General features: G+C 38.9%; 1 protein-coding gene across 4 annotated transcripts in view; it reads right to left on the reverse strand.

The window, feature by feature from the left end:
- The window catches only part of LOC109040551 (very long chain fatty acid elongase 4), a 120863-nt gene that overhangs the window by 8922 nt on the left and 86016 nt on the right, over positions 1-25925 (reverse strand). For 3 of the 4 annotated variants that reach the window (XM_072297082.1, XM_072297081.1, XM_072297079.1), the window contains exons 3-7: positions 17130-17246; positions 10717-10907; positions 7183-7269; positions 5920-5976; positions 3337-3442 (exon numbers count right to left, since the gene is read on the reverse strand). In XM_072297082.1, the coding sequence (XP_072153183.1) occupies positions 3337-3442; positions 5920-5976; positions 7183-7269; positions 10717-10907; positions 17130-17199 (511 nt within the window). In that variant the 5' untranslated portion in view covers positions 17200-17246. Of the gene's footprint in view, positions 1-3336; positions 3443-5919; positions 5977-7182; positions 7270-10716; positions 10908-17129; positions 17247-20008; positions 20219-25925 lie in introns of those variants that run through there. The other variant, XM_019056527.2, reaches the window with a different exon arrangement.

Raw genomic sequence — 25925 nt, forward strand, 5'->3', positions numbered from 1 at the left:
GCAATCTGCACGTCAATCTATTAGTTGCAAGAATTCAACGATTTTGTTGCAAGTTGTTGCAACCTCTGCTACTTGGGTTGTAGGTCAGAGGCTTACGTACACTTGAAAAATTCTTTCATCTCAAACGTAACTGGACCTCGTTCGCTTAGGCAGTGTTCGATATTGGCAACGGCCAGCGACCATCGTTGGACTAGAACCAGTTCCTGACTCCTGGCAGGAGTCAGCGACACGTTCCGCAACTAGAGGACCTTGCTATTCGAGCAAGGACATCCCAGACTCACTGCCCCACTCTCAATTTAATTTCAATTGTAGCGCCGCTGGACCGGAATTCGTCCACTAGTCGCCTTTTTATGGTCTTATTTTGTTCTGCTTTAATCACTACTGAGATAGTTTCCTGCTTGTTTATAAACGCACGTGCCGTTTTTCCTCGTATCTGTCGCTTCAGAAAACTATTCCACAGCAATTTAAAAGCTTTAAATGTCACAAAGGAATAATTAATTACCTACGGCGTAATTTAAAATCATAAATTCCTCTAGGAGGAAAAATGTAAACTTTAGTGAATGGGCGAAAATTCAAAATAGGGGACATTTCAGGGTGAAAAAAGCTGAAAAGTCAAGTTAATCATTTCCCCTGGAGGTTGTGTTCTCTTAATTATGGAAGATTTCTGCGATCTAAAAATGTATATGGCCCCAATGTTCAGATTTTTTTTTTTTTCTTACGCAGTTTTCCTTATATAATCAAATTTCAGCTATTTGTGACAGTCGTCAGTTCCGAAACAAAAACGGAGCACGAGCCGCCATTTTTGGAAACGAACAAATGAGTACCAGACTCCTATAGCTTGGCTCATACCCTTTAACAAATGGCATGCATGATTTCAATGAAAAACATTTCTGAATGAAAAGAACAAGCATGGCGGTCGTGAGTTCCTAAGTGAACAGAAGTATTACTTGTAAAGTGATGTTATTACGATTCACCAAAAACTTCAACCTGGTAATGACGAATACTTCTTTTCACCTCAGGGCATCCTTAGGCAACACTGACATCGACCGGATTACGTTTGTGCTACTCACACGCTTTCTGATATGAGCATTTATCTCTAGAGTCTAGCTGTGACGGTCGTGAGTAAACTTTTTCGACTGCACTTATCAGCTTGTGAGCGAATTACACTGCGGATTGTTTATCTTCTGTTTATTTTTTTACAATGGAGAAACGTTTTTAAATATTTATTGATGTGTAAAGGCTTCAATAACGTTTTATTTTTTGAGTTGTAACACAGTGCAAGCTAGGGACCATATCGACGGTGAAACTACCAAACCACGTATCTCGTTTGCGGTGTTTAAAAATCTACGCTCACATTTTATTTTTTTGAAGTAGACCAAATCAATATCATTCCTTGAAATTTTCACAGAATTTTCTCCGCACGAAGAGGAAAAATCACAGAAATTTTCAAGACTGGACGTTAAGTAGTTTTTCATTTAAAAAATAAAGTATGACAGGAAGTCTGCGACGTCGCAAACCGAGATACGTGGTTTGGTAGTTTCACCGTCGATATAGTTTCGGGGTACGGGGTGGTCTTGAGTTTGACACCATTCAAAGAGAACGAAATTAAAAAAAAAAAAAAAAATTAATATTGAGCAATTTTTGATGTCACTTTTTTGAAAAAAGTGTTTTCTCATATAAAGACCAAAAAATAGAGTAGGACATATGAATATCGACGGTGAAAGTCGGCAATCACATAACTCGGTTTGCGACGTCGCAGACTTCCTGTCATACTATATTTTTTAAATGGAAAACTACTCAACGGCAATTCCTTAAAACTGTCATGATTTTTCTTCTTAATTCGAAGAAAATTCTGCAAAAACTTCAAGAAATAATGTTAATTTAGCTCTCCTTTAAAAAAATGACGTACAGGCGGAGATTTTCAGACACCGCAAACGAGTTATGTGATTGCCGACTTTCACCGTCGTCGGTATGCTATTAAAAGGCCAGAGACAAGAATTTCCTCAATTTCAATTTGTCGTCCACATACGTACCTCAGAAAAATGAAAATTTGTTCTACCGTTCTATTGCAAAAAAAAGTCGTTTTTAGGACCACATGCATCATTTATTGATTCTTGTTTTTTTCTTTTTAGATAAAAGCACTCACGGGCACAGTCATGGAGTTTTCCCTCTCTCGATCTCAAACCTTGCAAAATTTGAGCACGGTTTGGACTGTTTCTATTTACCAAAAATTTTCGGCTGAATTTAAGTTGTTTTGTTATCTAAACGGGTTATCGGACTTTTGGTCCATTTTTTTACGTCCATAAAATTTCTCGTCCAATTTATTTTGTCCACGGATTTTCGCACTCAATATATTTTCCAAGTAAAATTCGTTCAACTAAATACTTATTCCTACGCTCTCGTTTGTCCAGCGTTTTTAGGCCGCATTTTTGTTGTCCACTAAGGGCGAAAACCTAAGTCCAAAATTTAGGTTCAAAACCAAGTCGAAAGAGAGAAACATACATATAAAATGCATGAGAACCTTTGAGGAGCTCGGAGGACAAGCCGCGTAAGTGCAGATTTTGCTAATCCGAGAAAAACACGCTCAAAGTTTCTAAATTATATGAAGCAATATGGCAGGAAAAAAGTGCAAACTCACATTTTGATGCTTAAACATGGATTTTACCGATGAATTTTTCACTGAGTTTATTTCAAACCTTGGTTTAGAGGAAATCACTAATACCTTAATTTTTTCGAAAACTGCACTTTTGCGCCTTGTCCTCTTAGCCCCCAGCTCAACCCTCCGTCTTCGTCTTCGTCTTTGTCTTCTTCGTCTGAGTGTGTTGAATCTGAACGTGGCGTATGCAGCTTAGGGTGGTAAACATTGGCTCGGGGGTACTTCCTAACTACGGTTGTTGTAATGATTGTAATTTCTGACAATGTTTGCCGCATTGCTTGATTTGTCATGTACATGCATCAGGTGCCATCACTCTGAATCTCCATCTCTTGATGAATGGATCGTTGGTCGTATTTCAGTGGACATATGATTTTACTGAACAACAAGCGAATATGTGACGTAAAAACGATGAACGGGCGATAGCGTGTGACTAACTATGCACAAGGACGAATTTCACTGGGACGAGATTTAGAGGGCGAAAAACCATGGACAAAATATTCGAGGAAATTGGGGTAAAAACTCTGTAACCGTAATGTCGGTTCTTTTCAGAGTTGAGCAGCTTTCACTAGAAGCAGTCCTTTCAGAAAAAACATTTGAAGAGCAGGAGTGAAGTATAACCAATTTGCGCAGGACCCTTGCGAATGTATGATAGGTGTATTTTTGTTCTTCATATAGCTTACCTTTCATGTATTTCAGGTACGCCCAACTTGCGAGAACCATGTTAGCATGATGGTAGACATGGAGAAAAGTAACATGAGATTGTTTTTTTCTGAGGACGAAAAATACCTGCAAGGAATCATGAACATAAAAAATTAGCAGTCGTATGCGTAAATAAACTTGAACATAATATTGTTTCCTAATCGGTTTGCTATGAACAAATTAGACTTAATCGCCATCTACTTCAATTTTTTTCCCTCATACAGTATTGAAAAAGCAAAAATACCGGAAAAAAAAATTAAGAAAAATTCGATGAGCAGCCATTTCATATATTTTTATAGACTCTAGTTCCCTATTTTCTATTGACCTCGCACTGATTATAACGCATTTGTTTAGCAAAAAACGCGAGAACTACATTAGGTAATTAAGCAAGTCATGATAAATGGCCTTTGCTAACCATCACTTTTTACTGAGATAGACGTGATTCATAATGTGTCATGTGAGACACAGGACTCTTATGTTGTGTTTAGAGTGACCAAAATCCCCCCCAAAATAACGAGGGAAAAAATAAGAGATGCACCCCCCCCCCCCCGCAAAAAAAGAGCAGCCATAATAGAAGGTTTCATCTCCTACGGAAATTCATAGTTTCTAACTGTTTGGTTGAACTGTTGTTCATAGTTTCTACTCAACATTTTTCCCGCTACGAAAAAACCAAGGTATATAGCGTTCGAAAGCTGACGATTTCACCTTTCTAACGACATGTTGGTTTTTTTTTATTTTGGTGCATTTAGGCGGCGAGAAATTGACTGTGACTGTAGCCGCCCGTATTTCTTCGTTTTTTAACATGGTTTCAAAAAATTCCTATTCACCGGCGCGGCATTGAGTTGCTCAAAATTAAAAAAATTATTATATCAATACAGAGCTCAGAATTTGATATTTCTACCGGTGTGCATGTTTTATTTCTGTTCTCCAAAAATATCAGAGATAAATTCAAGAGGACCGGCCGTCCGAGCCATCAGAGCAGGTATATGGTACACTGAACCAACACTACCTAAACGAACTATTAAAAGTTTTGGTAAATTTTATTTTTCACGGTATAGGTACCTACTATCTATACTTCTTGGGACGGACTATAGGAAACCGTTCAAGAATTACGTAAGTTTCTTAAGAAGGTCTTTTGTTCGGCTCACGGGGCGGTCTTACGGAGGGAGAAGGGAGTCGAGTCAAGTCTTACGTAATAACTTTGGATAGAAACAAAAAGTCAGCCAGTTTTCACACTGTCTCTATCACTTTCTGGAAAATTGGGGGGGGGGGAGATCAGGGCAGTTACTTGATTCAAAAAGGGATTCAAAAGTAGTTGCACTGCCCTAGTGTAAATATTACCTTGCGGTGAGCTAACCATCACCTTGCGGAAAGGTATCGGCCTTGCCGCCCTCTCCGAGCCCTATCCGAGCCCTCACCGAGCTAGTTCATGGAACTCGACGACCGGGAATAAAACCGTATGACAACACTGTAGACCCAAATCCAGACGCAGGGCGCGAAAAAGGCGACACAGCATCGGGAAATACCCCGTGTTGGGTATGCTTTTCGTCTCCAACTTTGCCATGCATAATTATTCCCAGTCGTTAAGTTCCACGAACTGACCCGGCGAGGCCTCGGATAGGGCTCGGAGAGGGTGGCAAGGCCGATACCTTGCCGCAAGGTGATGGTGAGCTCACCGCGCGCAAGGTAATATTTTCTCTAGGGTGTTGCTTTAAAAGGGGTGGAAGTTTAAAAAAGTCGTCAAAAAAGCCTTAAGTATTACTTGAATGGCCACCAGAACTAATTAGTGAACAGTTCAAAAATGAAGTGAAAACTGGCAACCATGGCGATTTAGAAAAGAGCCTTTATGATGAAAATGATTAATTTTGGTCGTGAGTAGACAAGCAGAGGTGAATAACCATCACTGCCATCATCCGCCACCTAAAATCGCCAGTTTACGATTCAAAACATAGGCGGCCACGCGTCAACCCGCTCCGTTTTTGCCGTTTTGCTCCCTCAATTTTAAAGATAAACCTATACCATTATACCAAATCAACGCTAATGAACGATCTAAAACTTTTACTGAAGGGTACTTTTCGATCCGGGCCTTCATATGGACGTAGGTACATACAGAGAAAGCCGGTCAATTATTCTCCATTTTCAATTTCTTTCAACTTAACTCATATTTAAATTACTTACTTTGACATTCAAAACTATAGCTTATTCAAAAATTAGACTTGATTACCTACAGCTTCAAAAAAATTGACCTCTCCAAGTTTATTTCTCGCTCCGCAGTACATTTTTGAAAATATGTCCAGTGTTCAACTTCATCGGACCACTGTGCGGCATCCCCCAAGGGATTTATGGGGACTTTTGGCTAAAAACACCTTTTTATACGTAGAATTGATTGGGCCTAAATCCAGCCGTACGCTAATTTTTGTCCGGAAACGGGCCCTATATGCCTTCGTTTACTGGACTAGTATACTACGTATAGGTACGCGCCAATTTGTATTTCTATTCATTAGCCTTGTGAGATGTACACATATGTCAGAATGGGTTACGCCTGCGGAAGAAAGGTATCTTACCGTATCTAAAAGATCATAAACTTTTGACATGAAAAAATGCCATGAACCGGCGCAAATCTGAAAAAAATAAAAAAAATACTTGATTACTGAATCATGAATAATCCAACTGGATCATAAAGAGAACGGTCTACATATGATCTTTTAATCCAAATCATGAAATACTACTCTAGTATTCTCTTCTTTTCTTGAGGAGTTCTACACAGTAAGAAAAAGGCACCAAAACTCTGTGTTAATACCTACCTATGGGAAGTAAAACGTGGAGTAATATATGCTGATGGTTGATTTTTACTTTTTTTGAAATAGTTTTCCCCGTGTCATTGATCAAATCTTTGGGTCTAAATGGCCGATTCTTTGTGATGTAAATCTGCCACCTTGTTAAAAATGGACCGCGTTAAGCAAAGAGGAACCAAGCCACATCAGCTATTGCCAAATTTAACCAGGCAATTTAATTTTTTACAAACGAACGTTTGTGCGGATTGCTTTGAAATTTTTGAGGAATTCGCTTCGTAATATGCAGAAAATTCACTGAAATTTGCAAACAAATCCACAGAGCCAAATTCATGTAAAAGATACAATCGCCCAATTAAATTTGGCAATAGCTGATGTTGCTTGGTTTCTTTCTGTTTAACCCGGTCAAAATCACGCGGCAGCCACCAAGATTGAACCTGAATCGGCTCGGTATGGTAACCCAATGGGCTACTCTCTCGCAAATTACAACCTTTGAATGTTGGAAGGAAAACAAGAGCACATAAATCCGCAGGACTATCTTCATGCCCCAATATCTCAGAGTAACCTACGGTTCGGGTCGATTTAATAGAAAATTGTGTTGAGCCACGGAGTCCTTTAAGTTGATTTGAATAAAAAAAAAAAGACAAAGTAACACAGAATAACACAACGCACGGAAATTTTCAACTGTGTGCGAAGGAAGATTTGAATTTCATCCTTGTGTCAGATATCGACGGAAAAATTCCCAAACTGCATCTCGTTTGTGATGTTTGAAAATCTCCGTTCCTGTTTTATTTTGTTTAAATGAGAACAAATGAACATCACTCCTTTAAATTTTCTCGGATTTTTCTTCACACAGGGAAGAAAATCACGAGAGGTTTTAAGAATTGATGTTGACTAGTCGTCTATTTAAAAAATGAAGTATGACAGGTATAGTGTGCAACGTTGCACATCAAAATGAGTACGTGGTTTAGGAGTTTCATCATCAATATGTAAGTATGTAAAAAAAAAAAAGGCACGGAAAGAAGATATACTCACGGGTATAAAGAATGGATTGTTGTTTCTCCCAAGAGGCGTGCAAATGTGCTTTGCCGTGTAAGTCATACTCCCTGGGTATGAGAACAGCTAGAAATTCGGATTAGACGAAAAAGTATTAAAATTTTTTATTTAATTTTACAGAAATTGTGCAGGTTTAATGGTCAAAACAGGAATTTCCCAAATGCTAGGGTAGATGGTTAATTTTGTAGGGTAGATATAACACCTGGAGGACCAAGTCCAAATCACAGAAACTCTAAGGAGTTAAGCTAATTCTGGACAATCGTATCCTCGGGTTACAACACTGTACAAACTCTGTCTCCCTAAGAAGGTGTGACACGGAGTTAGAAGGTTCCTCGAGCGGAAAGAAACCATTCCAGTTAGTCATGCTCAGTATTTCATGTCTTTTACTTTCCAGCGCATTACACGCAAATATTATGAGAGTGTCTGTTTCTACCTTAACTTCACAAAGCCTGCAAACCAGTATAGTCTTCCAGACGCCTTTATTCCACAGTTGCCTCCTGAGGTGGTCCTGCCCTGTTAGTAAACCAATTATAATAGTGGGTACCTATTCTTAGTCTACCTCTATATCAAGTCTCAGCAGATTTTTTGTCAACACCCTGAGGTCCACAAAATTTTGGGTCAATCTCGAAATGGACGCAGACTTCGGGATTGCCCAGGCAGATCGCGTTGGAACAATGAATTTGAGTAGGAAAAAAGACAAACAATAATTAAAACTGCTAAATAAACAGTAGACACTTAATTTAAAGTTTCTGTGATTTGGTCCTCTTGATGAAGACGCCACGGACGAATAATTTGTTTCTAATTCCTTCATTTTATTAAAAAAAATAAAAAAAAATAAAAATAAAAAACTTTGATAAAAATAGATAATCCATTTTATCATTAGGTATTACGCTGAATCTGTCATCAAACTTTAGAAACGCAGCACCGTCTTGGAAACGTCAATACTTTCTCCTTTTGTTAGTGCAGTCCAATACATTATCATTACTCCTTTTCCTTTTTGGTAAAACGCTATTTTTAAATGTGTCCCGAGCTACAGGGATACGATGATACCGCTATTCCACTGAGATCCCCTTACTTATTTTCTCCCTCTTAACACCATTTCTCCCACGTTCTTCAGTTTATACCATTTTATCCCGGTCGTTATGCATGTATTCAATTACATCCCGATGTTCCGAGTTGCATCCCATTTCATCCGGATCCGCCACCCCCCCCCCCCCATAATAATAAATAAATAAATAAGTAAATCCTAAACAGGTGCGTTGTTAAAACACCCAATGTCGCAATTACAGATATTAGTACAAAAATACAACTAAAATTCAAAACGAACCAACTTATTTTTGAAAATTTTTATGGGGGGGGGGGGGGGGGCTGCATTAGAACCGGACTCAATCATGTAAGGAGGGTGAGAAAAACACTGAAAATATTAAATTACCATGACTATGCCAGTTTTAGGATGGTTTATCTCGATTTATTCAGAAATACCTAATTTCATGAGCCTTATTGCGATATTATCAAGATAGATCAAGTTAAATCCTCTTGTGAAAAGGTAAAAGTAATAATGTAAAATCATAAATATATAATAAAAAAAATAGATGGCAATATGAGTAGAAGGGGGAGAAGTAAGGTAACACATGAAAGAGAATGGTAACAATGATACGTAAAAATGGGAACTTAAAATGCGGAAAAATAGGATTTCAAATGTTTAAGAATGCAATTTTTCGGCGGAGAAGCACGGCACCACCTCTTAAGTAAGGGGTCCTCCATACCCTCAGAAAAACATAGTGGTGGGGGAGACAGGCATCCTGGCATCCCTTGGAAAAATAAACTAAAAAATAGCTAGAAATATGAGAGGGTGGAGGTGGAGGATTGAATACTGTAAACAAAAAAATGTAACCTAACTTTTAACCTAAAAATGTGTGCTGAGATAAATATCATAATCTTAATATATAAAAAAAAACAAAGACAATAAAGAATCAGATGATTTGGCCAGGTGGAAAATGCAAGTAGGTAAAGAAGGACGATGAAAGATGGAATTTGAAAAGTGAATAATGGCAATGGATCATAATTGTGCGAAAAAAGAAAGGTTGACTCTGTTGAAATGATGAGTTTGATAATCAAATTAAAAAAATCAGTTGATAAAAACCAAGGTTACCCAGAAAACCAAGAATTGGAAATTTAAAAAAAAAATTGTTTAGTGGAAAACAACGTAAGTAGGGCACTTAAGTTAATGGCCGTGTAAAGGTAATCGGTAAGTACGATTATATCCCTAGAATTTGATCTTTATTTGATCAAAAGGGACAATATTGCAAAATTTGAATGAACTAAAGCGATTTGATCAAAAATTATCGCGAACGAAAGGAATGTGCAGGCGGCGAGCAGGTAACTATCATATAAAATAAAAAAAAGGGATTACTAAGTGACACCATAGCTCTCACATCTTTATTTCGTTGAAAGATCTTATCCCTGTGAGTGTCCAGAGTGAGCGTGCCACTTGACGGTACCACTATTCAACCACGTGGAAACTCGAGTTGCCTACCTTGAAATTGAAGGCGAACTAATATGGCGTTAATGTAATATTTTCCCGCACGGTAAAATGGTACGTTTCTAAAGGGACACGGTTGCCGAGTATTTTACGAAGACAAAGATATTAAACTTATTTCCCCTTTCTTATTTTTAACCGCGTCAAACCATTTTATAACATTTCTTCCCAGCGTTATTAAGTTTATACTAATTTATCAGGGTTATGATGTCTACAGAGTTACCAATGTACAGAGTTTTATCAAATTTACTCAGTGACCACCCCCTCCCCCTACGTGCCGCAGTGTATCATTTATACTAGATCTTCCACATTTAATAAGATTATTTCTATACCGATAAAGTACTTTTCATCCCATATAATACACATCCCATTTTGAAAACTTTGATTTTTTTAAAAAAAAAATCTAACGTCATATTCGTTTTTTTCGTATTAAAATATCCCCCGATACCGACTTTCAGGCAAATTCATGGACCAAAAACCTAGGTTCCAATATTCGGCCATTTTGAACTTAAACCGGTCGCCATTTTTATCGGTTTGAGTTATTGACTTCGGGTTTGCTCGAAAAGTTTTCTTTTTTTATGTTCTTTTGAACGAGTTATCAAAAAAGGGGTCTTCCCTATTGAAAAAAATGTCGGGGTCTAGTACCCCCCCCCCCCAAGGAAAACCCCCCAAAATTTTAGGGGGTCAAAAAGTAACTCTCTTTGACCTAGGAACGTCCTCCAAGTTTCAAATTGCTACCTCAATTAGGTCAAAAGTTAGAGAGGGGAGGGCGCTTTTCAAACACCCTGTATTTAAACATGAATAAACACTAAAAAATTTGATCCGAGCTGTATGTAAGAACGTGATAAAATAGTACTGGATCCACACTTTTTACCACCTTTCAACGGAAGCCGAAGGTCGTGATTTTTTGGACTTGGGGCCTTTTCCTCGTGTCTCGATTCAAAAGGATTTAATCGTGTTTAATGGGTACTTACCAGCCACACGAGCCAACCATTCTGAAAGACTTGAAATAAGTTGTATGCTAACATAATGCCTTTCATCTCGAGGGGCTTTCTTTTCTCCATGAATTTGGGACCAACTTTGAGAACAAAAATCAAATATACGCTGATGATCGCCGCGATTGGCCATACACTACCCATCAAGAACCAACCGTCCACCACGTCATCTGAAACATTTATGACGTCTTTGAAACTCGCAACTACTTTGTCGTGGTTTAAAATAAGAATATACTTTTCCAAATAAGAATTTACTTTTTTTTGGGGGGGGGGGGCACATGACAAACCTTATTGAGGATTTATAGATTTAAAAAGAGGCAACAGCGCCCTAATCTGAAAGGAAAAGAAGTATCTAAATTAAATTCATAATTACGGTAGGAACTGCTGGAAATTAAAGGTATTTGAAGAAAGGTTCCTCGCAAAAGTCTGCAAGAAACCTACTGCTACTCGGAGAAGGGCATTGGCCACTGGAGGACAGACAAGTCGTCAAGTACTAGCGTCGGTCCAGACAGTAGTGACAGTATCGCAAGGTTCAATTCATGGTGATACAGTGTGTCGACTAAAGCAGATGATTTGATGCCTAAATTGTGAACTTGATCTCAAAACTGGTCCAGCGAAATAATTAAAGACCATTCCGGACCAACAACCTGTCCCTTCCACCCGCGGAATTTTTTACGCTCCATTCACAAGTTCAGTTGATTACCGCCTGTTTTTTTTTTTTTTTTTTTCTCTCTCTCAATGATAAATTATTACACACAATATACGTTTAGCAGTTTGTTTAGCAAATAATACTTGATTTTTCTTCTTTTTTTTTTTCTTGTGTGACCACTGTTCTATCCGAAATTTAACGATGTTTATTCTGCCCAATTTGTCCCTCTTACTCGCTGTATGATAGATAGTTGGCTTATCCTACGTCAAGAATCCACACGCATCCCTTGTTTCTATTTATTGTTCATCAACTTTAGACTGTAAGCACATCCATGCTCCGGGTTTTTCAAATTTTCAGAGTTGAAGGCCTAGTAGTATCCGTTTCTACAGATTCACCGGTCAGTTCCGTGAGAATGTATAGCCACTCCCAGGATTTGAACCCGAAACTTTTAACTTCAAGTCAGGCGTTGACCCGTGATAATAATTATTAGGGGGCTACGTACCCTGGCCGCTATGCGGCCCAACCCCCTGAACGCGCTCCGCGCCATCAAGCAGCCGCTTCGCGGCCCTTTTTTGTCGCCGCAGCGTTAATAAAATTCATATTTTCTTGATAAAATTGGTTTTACAAATCTCGGCAAAACTATCATGGCGGAATTAGCAAGAGCCTAATACACTATCGATGCTGTCTAATTTTTTCTTTATTTTCTTTTTTTCTATCTGTCCATTTATATTTTTCCTTAATTTTCTTTCGTTTCCGATTATAATCTTTTCGTCCGTCTATTTTAGCTTCTTATCAATGTTGGTTTTAGTTTTCCCCTAAATATACAATATCTATATAAATAAAATCGTTGGGGGTTTCACTGTAACGCTTATTTCTGGAGTTCTACCGGACCGATTTCGACGATGCTTGACTCTGGTTAAAGCCCTTGACGTCCCGATGTCCGCAAAATTTTCAGACTTCCAAATTTTTCAGCCTCTTTCGCTTAAGACGCTTTTAAAGCCAAATCCACCCCCCTCCGACCTTAAGTTTCCGAGAGTTGCGGTATGTTTCCGTTGTAACGCCTAATTTGAGAGATCTACCGGGGCGATTTTTACGATTTTTGGGTCGACCGCAAGCTCCTAGCTTCTAGATGCTCGCAAAATTGTCAGACTTCCAAATTTTTCAGACTCTTCTTCCTGAGACGCTCTTAAAGCCAAATCCACCCCCCTCCGGCCTTAAGTTCCCGGGAATTGGTTATGTTCCTGTTGTAACGCCTATTTTGAGAGATCTACCGGGGCGATTTTTACGATTTTTGGGTCGATTGAAAGCTTCTAGCTCCTAGATGCTCGCAAAACTATGAGAATTTCCAATTTTTCAGCCATATCTGTGTAAACCGCTGAGAGATGCAAATAGACCCCTCTCCATATTACTACTACACAGCCTTCGCCCAACGCCGAAGGTCAAACTCGGACTCAGTCTCAGCACTGCTCTGTCTGAATAAAAGGAAGCCGCCCCAGATACGTGGTTCCATAAAACTGTCGAAGCGGTGCGATGACATGGGTTTTCCCGTCCTTTTGTCTAACAACCCTCGAGCCCGAGACTGCTCGCTACGGGATCGCAGCCCTATTGTCTCATATGCCAAACAAAATCTGACCCTCAAAATTTAAAGACAGTAAAAATGCAATTTTTTCTATCATTCGGAAATTGTTTTTACAGTGTATATTTTTCGATTCGCGGTAAAATTTTGAGCAGAATGGTGGTCAAACTAATGAAAATACATGATTCTACGGTACACTAAGATCGATACCACAACTGCTGCATTTATAACTTGCTGAACGATATTTCCGTTACTTATCAACATATCACGACGAAATTTAGTTCATTGTAATATACTTTTTTAGCAGAGCGTAAATTTACTGAGAAAGTTGAAATCGAACCCGATGAGAGTAATTTCATCAATTTTTTTGGAGCTCCACTAGGCCGAGCAGGAAGGGAAAAAAGGATGACGAATTGAGATCTATTGCTGCCGCCTGGTCTCCTGACTGTCCAGGCCCAGCTGTTCTTGAACGCTTTGACGAGATTTTGTCGGCAGACGAGTCAAAACATGATTTTCCGACCAGGGAGCGACATCCAAACCTCGCGCTAATCCTCTCATTGTATTTTTATTGGAGTTATGTCCGAATACTTTGAAGAAAACCGAAAATGGTCTCTTTTTTAAAGCGTAGTGCTTGCAATTCTGCCCTGCTAAGGAAGAACGACATATGAACATTCGGGAGTTGCCAAATTTTCTTCGATAAAATGTTTATTTTTGAGGAAAATTATGAATATTTTCCCCATGAAATTTTCAGACGTTTTAGATCAAATTAAAAACAAAATTATCCAAAATTTTCAAAAATTTTCCTGAAGTTTAGTGGTTTTCCAGGGGAAATTTGGCAACGTCTGAAGACTCATACGGCGTTCTTCCTTACCAATGCAGAATTATGTTTGTCCCTCCCGTTACCCCTACATCAGCTACCTTTATCGAAGAGCAAAGGAAAACCGTGGGAAAAAACAGGAAACAAAATGTTTTCAGGACTGAATTGCTTCCTTTGAATTGCTTCCTCTGAGTTGCTCCGAAAATCAGTCTATTCGTGTACGCTGCCAACTTAGCTGCATCCTGCATCTCGAGAGCAACACTGATTAGATTTCGAAATCTCGCGACTTTTTGAGAGGTTGCCCATCGCTCATCTGCTTTCGTCGGATACGTTCTTTTACGGTTATGTTAGTTGATCAATGGGTACTTAACAATATCTGCTCAATTTTTCTTTCTTTTTTCACGGAACAGTTCCGATTTGTGAGTGTCCGATATTGAGTGATACTATTTTGCCTCTGTATTCGCGAGATACGTTCTTTTGCGGCCGCGCCAGTCGATGAATGGATATTTAGCAATTTCTACTCATACTTTCTTTCCTTTCTTTTTTTACGGAATATCCTCGGTTTTTTAGTGTCCAACCCAGTGCGAGGCTATTGTACACCTGTTTTCGCCAGAAACGTTCTACACAATTTCTACTCATATTTTCTGGGTGCAAATGTGCGAGATTGTTGCGTCCTGTGCATGAAGTTTGTCTCTTTTTAGTGCGTATACTAATTAATGAGTCTAATAATTTACACATTCAAACAATTCACTCGAATTTTTTACGCAGAATGTTCCTTGAGTGAGTAGCTAACGACTAGGAGGAGTAACTCCAAATTTACATGTATTTTGCCGGTCAGTGCCGAGTAACCGAAAATCCTTCTTTTATAAGGTAATACGTTTTGTACCCCGTTCGTTCATACTTTTGCGCGAAATTCATTTGAAAATACATCCATTTATATGATGGCCAAATGCATGAGATGCTTTTTTTCATGTAACATTCGAAATTGTCTCTTTTCTTAAGTCCTAAATTTCTCTACTACTGGCGCCACCCGACGTATGATTGTTTAAGTCTGTAGCTTTGGCGTGGTGTTGGCTGGAGTCCTGGAGGACGCCAGTGAGCTACTCCTCCTGGCCAATACCAAGTGCGCAGGGCTTACATTGTCATATTCCGGAGGGACTTCGCCTTATTTAACTCACAGTTAATGCCCCCCCCCCCCCCCCCGAAGAAAAATCCCTTACAGGAAAACTATCCATAATGCTTCTTGGCAATTTCGCGTAATTTCGTTTTTCTTTTGAAAATTTACAAGGAAGATCATTACGGAACTGAAAACAGGTAAACTAATTTAGGAAGGAATGCCTCTCGTATTCATGTATTCAGAAGAGTTCTTATTGGATTACATTACTTTATCATCTTTTTGCATTTACGGCACGGAATACGGCTCGCTTGCGAGCCGTAAGTCACTCGCGAAGCGAGTGACCGGGGGTCCAGGGGGCGGAGCCCCCGGCTAGACGCGAGGCGAGCGAAGCGAGCCACAGCGGCTAGTGAGATATATTTTCCTTTTAAGAACAAAATAATGTTTGTTTTTGCTGAAAAAGAAGAAAACATTTGAAGTCAAAAGGATGCGTTTCGCAGTGACTGATATTTATGAATCATTGCAGTAAAACAACGTAAGATGATTTACGGGTCGTAATGAATAAATACCATTGTCGGGATTCGGACCTAGATTACGGGATGGCATACCTAGAGGCATACCTAGGATGGCATACCTTCATACATAAAGAAAAAAGGAGGTGTTTGCATTTCTAGCATCTTGAAATATTTTTGATGACGTAGATCGGTACGGCGACTTTTATCATCGTTTTTCTTGGAACTGGTGTAGTTTATGGAAAAAATGCATTTCACATAAAGTGTTTTTATATCATGAGTTGATTTAAGCAAACATATCGGACGTTATGGTCTGTTTTTCATACTTCGAATTCCGGATTTTACTGACCAGGTTGTACCAACCTACGTGACAGGGTACACAATCCTCAAGATGCAAACACCTCCTTTTTTTCTCTATGCTGTTCATAGAATAGAGGAAATGCGAAGGCTCCACGGCCACTGCGCAACCTTTTGCACATAGCGGCAGCAGCTGCGGAGCATTCTGTAAATTCGCTCACTTTTATAACGTGATTGTAAAAAAACTTGAGTCCTTATTTCCAAAATCTGATTAGAGCGGGCTCATCTAGGGCCTATCTCCTGTCGATACCCGCAAAAATCATCGAAATCGGCCCAGTAGAACGCTCAAACGAACCATGACAAAAATATAAATGTAGATTTTTTTAAATGGGAAAATGCGCAACTTTATCGAGTAATATAAAAAATGGGTCATATTTGGAAAATCTTAGTAGAGCGGGCTTATCTAGAGACAATTGCCCGTCGATAACCGCAAAAATTATAAAAATTGGCCTGGTAGAACGCTGGAAATAAGCGTTACCAGTTCCGCGCTCTCGTAGGCCCGCGTCGACAAAAGAACGACCAAAAAAACTTTATTCATTTATGACTCTCATTGTATCCAATCTCTCTGGCCGGGAGCGATTGGACCAATAAGAATCGAATGAAAAAATCGGCATTTATTTCAAACTTCACGCCAAGACTGAACCGAAACGGAGTGGAGCGTTTCGTCGCTTTTGGATAGTCTGTAGCAAAGGAGCATACCTTCGCTTCACTTACCTAACTAACAGACCAACATTCAACATTTCCTGCTTACTTAAATTTTCCGCTAAGTTTGAAATTCCCGCCTTTTTTCATTGGCGGGAATTTCAAATTTTGCCCCCTTTCTGAGCTTTCTGGTCTCCTCTAATATTAAAAAACCTGGGTCCTATTTTCAAATTCTGATTACAGCAGGCTCATCTAGGGACTTTCAGCTGTTGATAACCGCAAAAATCATGGAAATCGACCCAGTAGAACGCCCAAACGAACTATGACAAAAAACATAAATTTACATTGTTTAAATGGGAGAATGCGCAACTTTACCACGTAGTATACAAAAACCTCGTACTCGGGTCGTATTTTCAAAATTTGAATAAAGCGGGGTCATCTAGAGGCGCATTTGTCGATAGCCGCAAAAATCATGAAAATCGGTCTGGTAGAACGCTGGAACTATAATAAGTGTTACCAGATACGCAAAAGGAGGCCTCGGAGCTTAAAGTATAGAAGCTAAAAATGGTAGTCCCTGCATAAATTGAGTGTTGCGTATCCCGGTTCACCCTAAATCGGTAGAGCGGGAATCACCATTTTTAAAAGGTTTTTTTCCCTACGTTTTTTCTTGTTTACATATAAACCATAAATCTACTGTCTCGGAATTCAAAATGTTCATGGCTTACCTCTGACGATTTCACTTTTGATGAGATCAATTTTTTCCTGAATCCAGCTGCCTCTTTGCACCTGCGTCATAGTGCAGGCCTTGAAGTCTGACGATTTTTAACGTCAAATAGGCTTCCCTGAAACAAATGCATCAAACATAAACTTTGGTGGAAATATGCATCTAAACGATTCCGGTGAACAGAAAAAATCGCGGTGTCCAGAGAAAACAAGGGAAAACAGACAACTCATGCATGTCCATTCTCACTTTTCAAACGCGTGTGCTTCAATTTTTGTCATAATTTTGGCATGCTAGTATTTCTTAAAACGCATAAAGTAAGAATTAAAACTAAAGTAAAATGCAATAAAAAAAAAGAAAAAAATCTCTTATTTCCAGTGTTCTCTTGTAATTGGCATGGTAGTTTACAATGGAACACCTGAGGAAGCACGAATTGGAGCATTATGATTTATGTATCTGCCTCTTTGCCCCTCCTCCCCCCCCCCCAAAAAAAAAGTCTCAGAAAATGATTAGATACCCTTCAGAGCGCCAAAAGTGTAAAAGAAAAAAAGAGTTTATGTATGCGGGAATTTAAAAAAATGAATAAATTATAATAAGTTAAAGCACTTCTGTCACAGAAATTCCGGACATTAACTCCCAACCAACGTTGAAACTTTTTTATGTTGCACTTTACCGGGCATATTTGGTGTAAATTATCCAAACAGTTTACTATAACCAAAATGTCTCGAGTTATTGCAGGGGTTATTATTATTATCTTAACCCCTGCAATAACTCGAGACATTTTCGAGCCGCCGGACATGTGTCCGGCGGCTCCTAAGAATGTTTGTAATTTTCTTATTTTGGCATCTAAACTAATGAGCTTCGCCAAATGGTCCACAAAAAGCCTCTTTAGTAGGCTCTATTGTGGTTATGGAAAAAAAAGGAAAAAAAGGGTCACTGGGAATATTTACAATTTATTCATTGCTACCCCTTTAGTTCGCAATCGGAGCCACCCAAGGCCCGGACCAGTTTCAATTGAAATGTTTGCGTTTCCAAATGACTTAGGCTGGTAAAAATACATGGCTGGATTTAAACATAGGCCACCAAGAAAAACGAAGATAGGGCGCTGCCACGAACTTTGTGCCACCAAAGGGGCAACGTTGTGATTAAATCTAGAAGAATCAGGCTAGCCCCCTAGTTATGAATAATAATGTGGACCGCAAAATAGTTGATAAAAGAGTCCAAAAATCTGCATGGTTGAGTAAGTAATTTACGAACGGCGTGACCTAACCCCCCCCCCCCTCCCCTCTTGCGCGACAGGACGTTGGGGTGACAAAATCTTGAAGGCTTAGGGGCGGAAATAACGTGAATTCTACCATGTAAAAACGGTTGGTAAAAGCTAAACGGTGAGCCGGCTAACGGTGGGCTAAATAAGTGAGTTACTGTAAAAAAACCAATGTTTAGGATGGGGAAAGTGATTTACAGTTTTCGAACGTCCATTATATAGTGTCACCCAAAAGTCACGCATCACCTCCAATACATTTTTTGTAAAGTGAGCCATTGAGTTGAAACTCTACACCTTGCAGGAGTACTTTGCTAGAGGTTGCTTTTTTGCGTTGGGTGGGAACCCCAAAGAAATAAAGACAAGCGGTAAACACGATGTGTTGATAAGGAAATTCATTGGCTCATATGTGGGCCGAGTTTCACAAAAAGGAACCAATCCACATAATGTTGAAACTGAAGAAAAGAGGTTCGAAATTTTTCATAAAGCTCAACGCAGAGTACGAACTTTCACCCCTCTTAACACACACTAATATTTTACTTCTCGACTTCGAGTTTTTGGCAGGGGAGTATGTACGACTAGTAGTGGAACTCTAAAATATTCTTAACTCAATGTTTTCGAAAATGTGGGTTGGTTCCTTTCTGATGAACTCGGTCCACAGATCAACCTGATTAGTTTTCATTGCGGAGATTTTAATATAAGTAAGCAGCACATGAAAAAAATGCACAATCAACGCTACTGGGTCAACCACGCACCTCGACGAGACTGAACCTATATTGTGAACGTAGAAAGCCATTCAAAAGAGTTTAAATTTTTTGATCTGCCGCGAGCAAAACCTTAAATCAGATTCTTGAAGAACAGTGTTTACTGGGTAATGTAAGCCAAAAAAAGAAAAAATTCTGTCGAGCTCCTGGAATATGAAGTCGCATTAAAAGTATGTTAGGGCTAAAATAGCCGAGTCACCGGAAGTACAATGATGCCTCTTTTTATTCATGTTTTAACTAAGAGTAAGAAGACACTGGCTAAATATACGCAAAACAATTTTTGTGGAAATTGAAAATTTGTGCCCGTAAAAGCGAGTTGGTAAAAGCGACCCGTAAAAGCGAGTTGGTAATGTTATTGTAACTATTAAACCCTAGGGTTTAATAGTTACAATAGTATTTTTGTCAGAAATGCTGGGTTTTTTCGAAATGTTTTTTATGGGTGAGGTGTCGTTTCACAAATCAATATTCTCTTCTTTACGAAAACATTGAGAGACACTTCAATGAGTACCTATTTTTGTCGGTTCTGTTTCTACAAAAGAATTTATCTAAAGAAACAGCTAAAACGTCGCAACTGAAATTGGAAGTTTTTGAATCGCACATTGAACAGAATAAATAAATAAATAAAGAAATAGATAAATAAATAATCAAATCAATTCAGTATATCTTCTGCGGGGTTTGATCACTGAGACACTGCCGGTCCCAATCGCAGCGGACAATTCAAACTAAGTAGGTACTCTACAGGTACCTAGAAATAAGATTGCAATTTAAAAAAAAAAAAAAAAAAATTGGACATCAAAAGGAAAATTTTAATTATAATAAATTACGAAGTAAGATCGCTTGGAGAGGGATAGAAATTACCTTGCTTCGGTATAAACAAATTACAGGAAGCGCGGAAACTATGACGACCCGTATGGTCAGGCGACAATGCGTGGCGCAATTGGTCAAAACAACAAGCCGGCGTCTCTATCGTAACTGATGACGGAGGACCACTGGAGCCCGATTCGCTGATTTCTCCTAAGGTCGAGAAGTTACTGAAGGTGCGAGACGCCGTTGAACGTCGGACGTGGAAAATTTGTGGGTAAATTTTTGCTCTTTTGTTTTTTCTTCTTTTTTCCCGCTATTCTGCTGGCTGGCTCCAAGTTCAAGTTCGAATGACTTGCAATGGCCTTGCTGAGTGGCATTGCGAGAAATTTTTGGTTCAGCCACTACGTCACATGAATCTGATTATGCGGACTTCCCCAGACTTTAACGATCAGACTTCAGGAGCGTGGTCTATGGGTTTCAAAAGTACTCTCAGTCGGTACTAGCATACGGCCTTTCTTCACACCTTTTTTGGAAAATCATGCTTTCTCGTAAAAAGAGGTGTGTGCAAAAACGGCCAGAAACGCCCAAACGCATTTCCGAATTTTGAACGCTTGATGCGATAAAGTAGCTTCCGAGACGCCTTAAACTGGTCGCGGTTCTGCTTAGAGATGCCATGTTGCGTCGCTGCCATTTTTTATAGTGGAAACCTTTGAAAATTCACACTTTCTCTGCCTCTCAACCGATGTCAATGAGTTTTTTTTTTTTTAAATGTTCCTCCTAAATAGAGCTTTCTAACGGTGTGTAGATATTTGGTTTATTTGGCAATGAGCTGCACTCACGTGGTTTCAGCAGGTTTTGGTGAACACATTAGGTAAAGGTTTTCATTTTACTACAGCTGTTGAATCAACGGAATCTGAAGAAAAACCAGTCGAAAAAAAAATTCAGCCTTTCACCTTTATAACGAGCACAGGATCGTCCCGGGGAAACGTCTAGTTACCGAGATGCGACAGCAACAGGACTGCACATGCAGCATTCAATTAATCGTGCAGAAGAGGTCTGTTATGATCCAACTATCACAAGGAATAGTCAGACATCTGAATTAGACAGACTTTCAAGCGCAGGCTTCCGGGTCGCACCGTTGCCATTATTTAAATAGTGAAAATATTCAATAATTCATCATAACTCCGCTGCGTTTTACCCGAATTCCCGATGAACTTCATTCTAAAATTTTACTCTTAAACAGAGCTTTCCAGTGGTGTATAGGTCAATGGGTCTACTCAGCACAGGGCGGCACCTACGCGGTTTTGACGGTTCACATGAACCTTATTGAAATCGGTTGAGATGCAGAATTGCAGAGTAGTCATGAATTTTTAAAGGTTCTTACTTTCAAAAATGGCGACCTCCCAACACGGCGTCTCTAACAGGACCGCAACCAGTTTGTATAGGTTGTACCTATAGGTCAATGGGTCTACTCAGCACAGGGCGGCACCTACGCGGTTTTGACGGTTCACATGAACCTTATTGAAATCGGTTGAGATGCAGAATTGCAGAGTAGTCATGAATTTTTAAAGGTTCTTACTTTCAAAAATGGCGACCTCCCAACACGGCGTCTCTAGCAGGACCGCAACCAGTTTTAGGAGTCTCGGGAGCTACTTTTTCACGTCAAGCATTTCAAAATTGGATAATGCGTTCGGGCGTTTATGACCGTTTTTTCACACAACCTCTTTGAGATGTTTGTCATGAACAAAAACTCATACCTCTCCATAAGTTTTGGCACGAAATTCATCTGTCGCTTCAAAAATATCAAAGTATTCAATTCCATGAGAATTTCAGGGGGTCTGGCTACATGGCTGGGGGGGGGGGGGGGGGGGGTACATTAGTTTGGTGCAAGAAAAACTCAGTTTTCCTATGCTTGAAAAAGTCTAAAATCCCCCTTCACTTTAAAATTTTGTTATTTTAGAGGCCAAGGATAAATTCAGTTCTAAAATGTGTAAGGAGTAGCCGCTTTTCATGAGTTACAGTCTATAACCGCCGCCGGTTCACACAAAAAAAAAAAAAAAAAAAAAAAAAAAAAAAAAAAAAAAAAAAAAAAAAAAAAAAAAACACGATTTCCCCAAAAATGTGGAGGACTGTAGTTTCAATCAGGGAAAGTTTTGAATAGAAAAGAAAAACAAGTAATAGATGTTAAAATGTTTACTTTGACCCGACAGGACACGTCCAAGTTCCAGCATTCTGGCTGTTTGACTGTCCCAAGTAGCAAGGATACCTAAAGATGGACATAAAATCGTAGGAATGTTGCTATATTATATTTGCCATGCGTATTGCCTACTCCCTCATTTGAAGGCGCGGAAATTATTGCTATATTGTTGCTATGATGCAGCAATAAATTCCGATTATTGGTTGTGTCACCTGTTGCCTATCTGCTAATTGCAAGGCGCAAACATTATCGCAATAATCTTGCTATTAAGTATGATGAAAAACTCCCGCGTGTTCCTTTCCGTAACTTGTTTTCAAATCTCTAGCATGAATGCAGGAATGTATCGCAACAATCTGATGAAACAACCGTTTTTCCTCAATTTAGTCTTCTCGAAATAGCTCAAACTCGATAAATCTGAAACTTTAAAAATTTCAATGCTTTTTTAAAAGGTTTGAATTTCCAGTCAATCAAAATAAATATCGTCTATGCTTTTAACCAAGTTCTGGGAAATTTAATTTTACTTCTTTCATGCCTTTCTTTCCTCCTTTTATTCCGTTTCTGTTTTTGTTACTTTTAATTCTTTGAATTTTTTATTTCATGCAAATGCGCCGGTAAGGGTTTCGTTTCATGTCGGAGCTATATAATGTGTGAAAAGTGAGGCACCCGACAGGTAGCCTGGCTAGCTCAAACGGTAGAGGCGGCGCACGGCAGTAATCCGAAGGATGCGCGTTCTAATCCCGCCTCGGACAGAAGAATTTAAAGGGTGCTGGATGATTGAATCATGAATTTCCTGTCAATTCCGGCAAGATCGGATTTTCGAATGGATTCTGCAACGTTGTAAAAATTAGGGTAGACTGATAAATTCCTCAATTTTCCTAAAACCATTTGGCACCGCCACAAATAGCAGTGATATTGCTATTAAGTATAGATTTTATTTATCGATCTGACCTGACGAAATCGGGAAAAATCGTCCAAATGTTGACTGAGAATTGCTACTTTATAGCTATATTATTGCAATATTTTTTACAACTTTATACCTATAAATTGATACATTATATCAATTTTTACGTTGAAAAATGTTACTTGGGGTACTAGACGCTCTGTCTATGACCGTTTGAGAGACAAGGTACTCTCATCCACGAATAGGCAACATTTTCCGAGAAGCGATTTTAATAGGGATGGGTCGAAAATTGAAATTTCGAATTTTTCACGTTCATCTTTTCTATTATTTAGAAGAATTGTAAGTTTAAAGCGGCCTTTACTGCCAGAAGAGGGCGTAAAGTTCCTTGCGCTCGCAAGAGTCCAAAAGTTTAAATGTTTTAACTGCTGTTTTCAGTTTGTAAACAAGTGTTCATTAATTTTTTAATCTGTGTTTTTTTTCACTTGTTTATTTTGTTTAAAATGATATAAAATAATGCGAATAGGAAGTATCAATCTATTTGACTCGAGACATTTACTTTTTCCTCATCTTACCTATGCTCCCATCATCTGTCTTCCTCACAGTCTGCTATCAGTAAATTTGCATTAACGTTTATTTCATACCTCTTAGAGATGAATTCAAGAGTGTATAATGGGTAAGTAATTTGATGGTCTTTATAGTTCTCGTCAAATTAATGAGCTAGAAAGGTCGATTTTCAGAGGAATGTAATAGGTATGAACAAAATGTGCCGTAATTTTGTGCCCTAATAACAAGGTTACCTACATCATTTTAGGGATTTTAGTGCGGGAATTCATACTTTTTTTCTACTTGTGCTATTTGAATCATCATAATCATCCACAGATAAAACCACGAAATTCAAATTCTTGGTTTGTGACGATACAGATTTCTCATTACATTTTATTCGTTTAAAGAAAAACTAATCGCCACTATTCCACAAGAGTTCGGATTTCTTTATTCTAGGTGGCGGTAGCCACCCCGGTCCAATCCTAAAAAACTCCCCTAAAAATTTGATGACCCCAAAAAAAAAAAAAAAAAAAAAAAAAAAAAAAAAAAAAAAAAAACTGACGGGTGGCTGCTGCCTAACTAGTTATACACGAAGAAACTCGATCGGGCTTTTCTGCACGGTTTGCGGTCCATTTAGCTCTCCTGCTAATTAAGTCGTAAAGTAAAGCCCGAAAACCCTATAATATTTGGGTAGAGTATGCTCAGCTCTACTCGTAATGCCCTCGTTTATTAATTTTAGTTAAATATTAAAAAAGTTATTTAGCTTTAACGACAAATTTTGGACCCCAAAACATGACATTAAATTTTAACGACATGGACCCCAAAAGATGACAATGATGGAATTGTTGAGCAGATGCGGGGCCCGCGAAACGTTCGGTCGCGGGAGAGACCATCGTGTTTAGTTCACTCACATTACAGCTATACCGTAGACAAAAACCCCATACAAGTATAGATATTTTGAATCAGCGTCACATATACTAAAAATGATTTTTTGGAAATTTGATATCGTTGAGGTATAATCGAGAACAATTAATAATTAAGTCGTTTATTGCTGTTCTGAAAGTCGGATCTGTTGCCATGGCTGTGGAGGTAAGGGTAGCATAAAACCCATCAAGCTGGGGATAATTAGAATCTTTAAACTCCAAGGATCAAACCTTTGAAAAGTTTGCGGACTTATATGGGCGCCGAAAGGAGAATTTAATCGAAAAAAGTCGTGTCCGTCAATTCTTCACAAATCGTTTGCATTTGAAAACAACTCGTAGAACCGCGCGGTGGATGGCGAGTGCCGACCCCAGAAGCCAAATTTTAGGTTATGTCACTGTTATTATGGCTTTAAATGTTTAAATAATAAGAATAGATAGATTAATCGATGCGTTTTTCTATTTAATCATAGCTGAAACTAACTGGAACCATTTCGATATAATCCTTTTATGATTCCCGCACCCTTAATATAAGTTGTTACAGTAAGTACCTACCAGTACCTACTCAGATCGCAACCTGTTATTTCTTCCCAGCGGCCCGGATCTAGTGATCTTTACAAGTAATTGTTAATGAATAATTGATGATATCCCACTATAGTGAGTCCTAGATACTATTTCTCGTTAATCAGATTCAACAAATATCCACCAGAAAATCATCCTTTCCCTCAATACGATGATGTCTGTCGGGGTCTCAATTTGTGGGGATGAAGATGTGTTTCCACTTTCTCCTAAAATTTTGCTAGGTAGCAGAACTCCTCTGGAGTTGATGTGTCTTTTCTCAGTGTATCATGCTACCGGTGCATAAAGCCTCGATGTTTTCATAGACCTGTAATGCTCTATATTGGAAACGCGGTTTACACATTCACCCGTCAGTCGTGCGTATGTGTCTACACAAAGAAGCTATGCTGCACTCCGTTAATGAAATCAACTCAATGTCACAACATCCAAGATACTTGACTTCAAACATTACTGTTAATTTGAAACCCAAAAACTTGGGTAAGAGACTCCGGGCAAGTCACCATCCTCTTGCCAAAAACCTCCCAAAGCTCTTCTTTGTTCTCCTCTTCTTTTTTTTTTTTTTTTTTTTTTTTTTTTTTTTTTTTTTTTTATTAGTGTTAAGCGAACTTTCACAATGAAATTATACACTTTGTTTCTAAATTCAAAATAAATGTGTGAGTACAAACGACCGTGTGGTCTGTAACTTATCTAAATAGTTAGAAATAATTGGTTACTAAAATTAATGGGTCAAACCAAGGGGCTGGCCAGTTCCCACGGTTTCACCCGTTTGAGGCGTCTAAACTCATTTGAGTTGTCAAGTAATAGTAAAGCCTCGGTGTTAGGATGGTGATG

The sequence above is a fragment of the Bemisia tabaci genome, chromosome 2 (genome assembly GCF_918797505.1).
Source record: "Bemisia tabaci chromosome 2, PGI_BMITA_v3".
Classification (NCBI taxonomy): Eukaryota; Metazoa; Arthropoda; class Insecta; order Hemiptera; family Aleyrodidae; genus Bemisia; species Bemisia tabaci.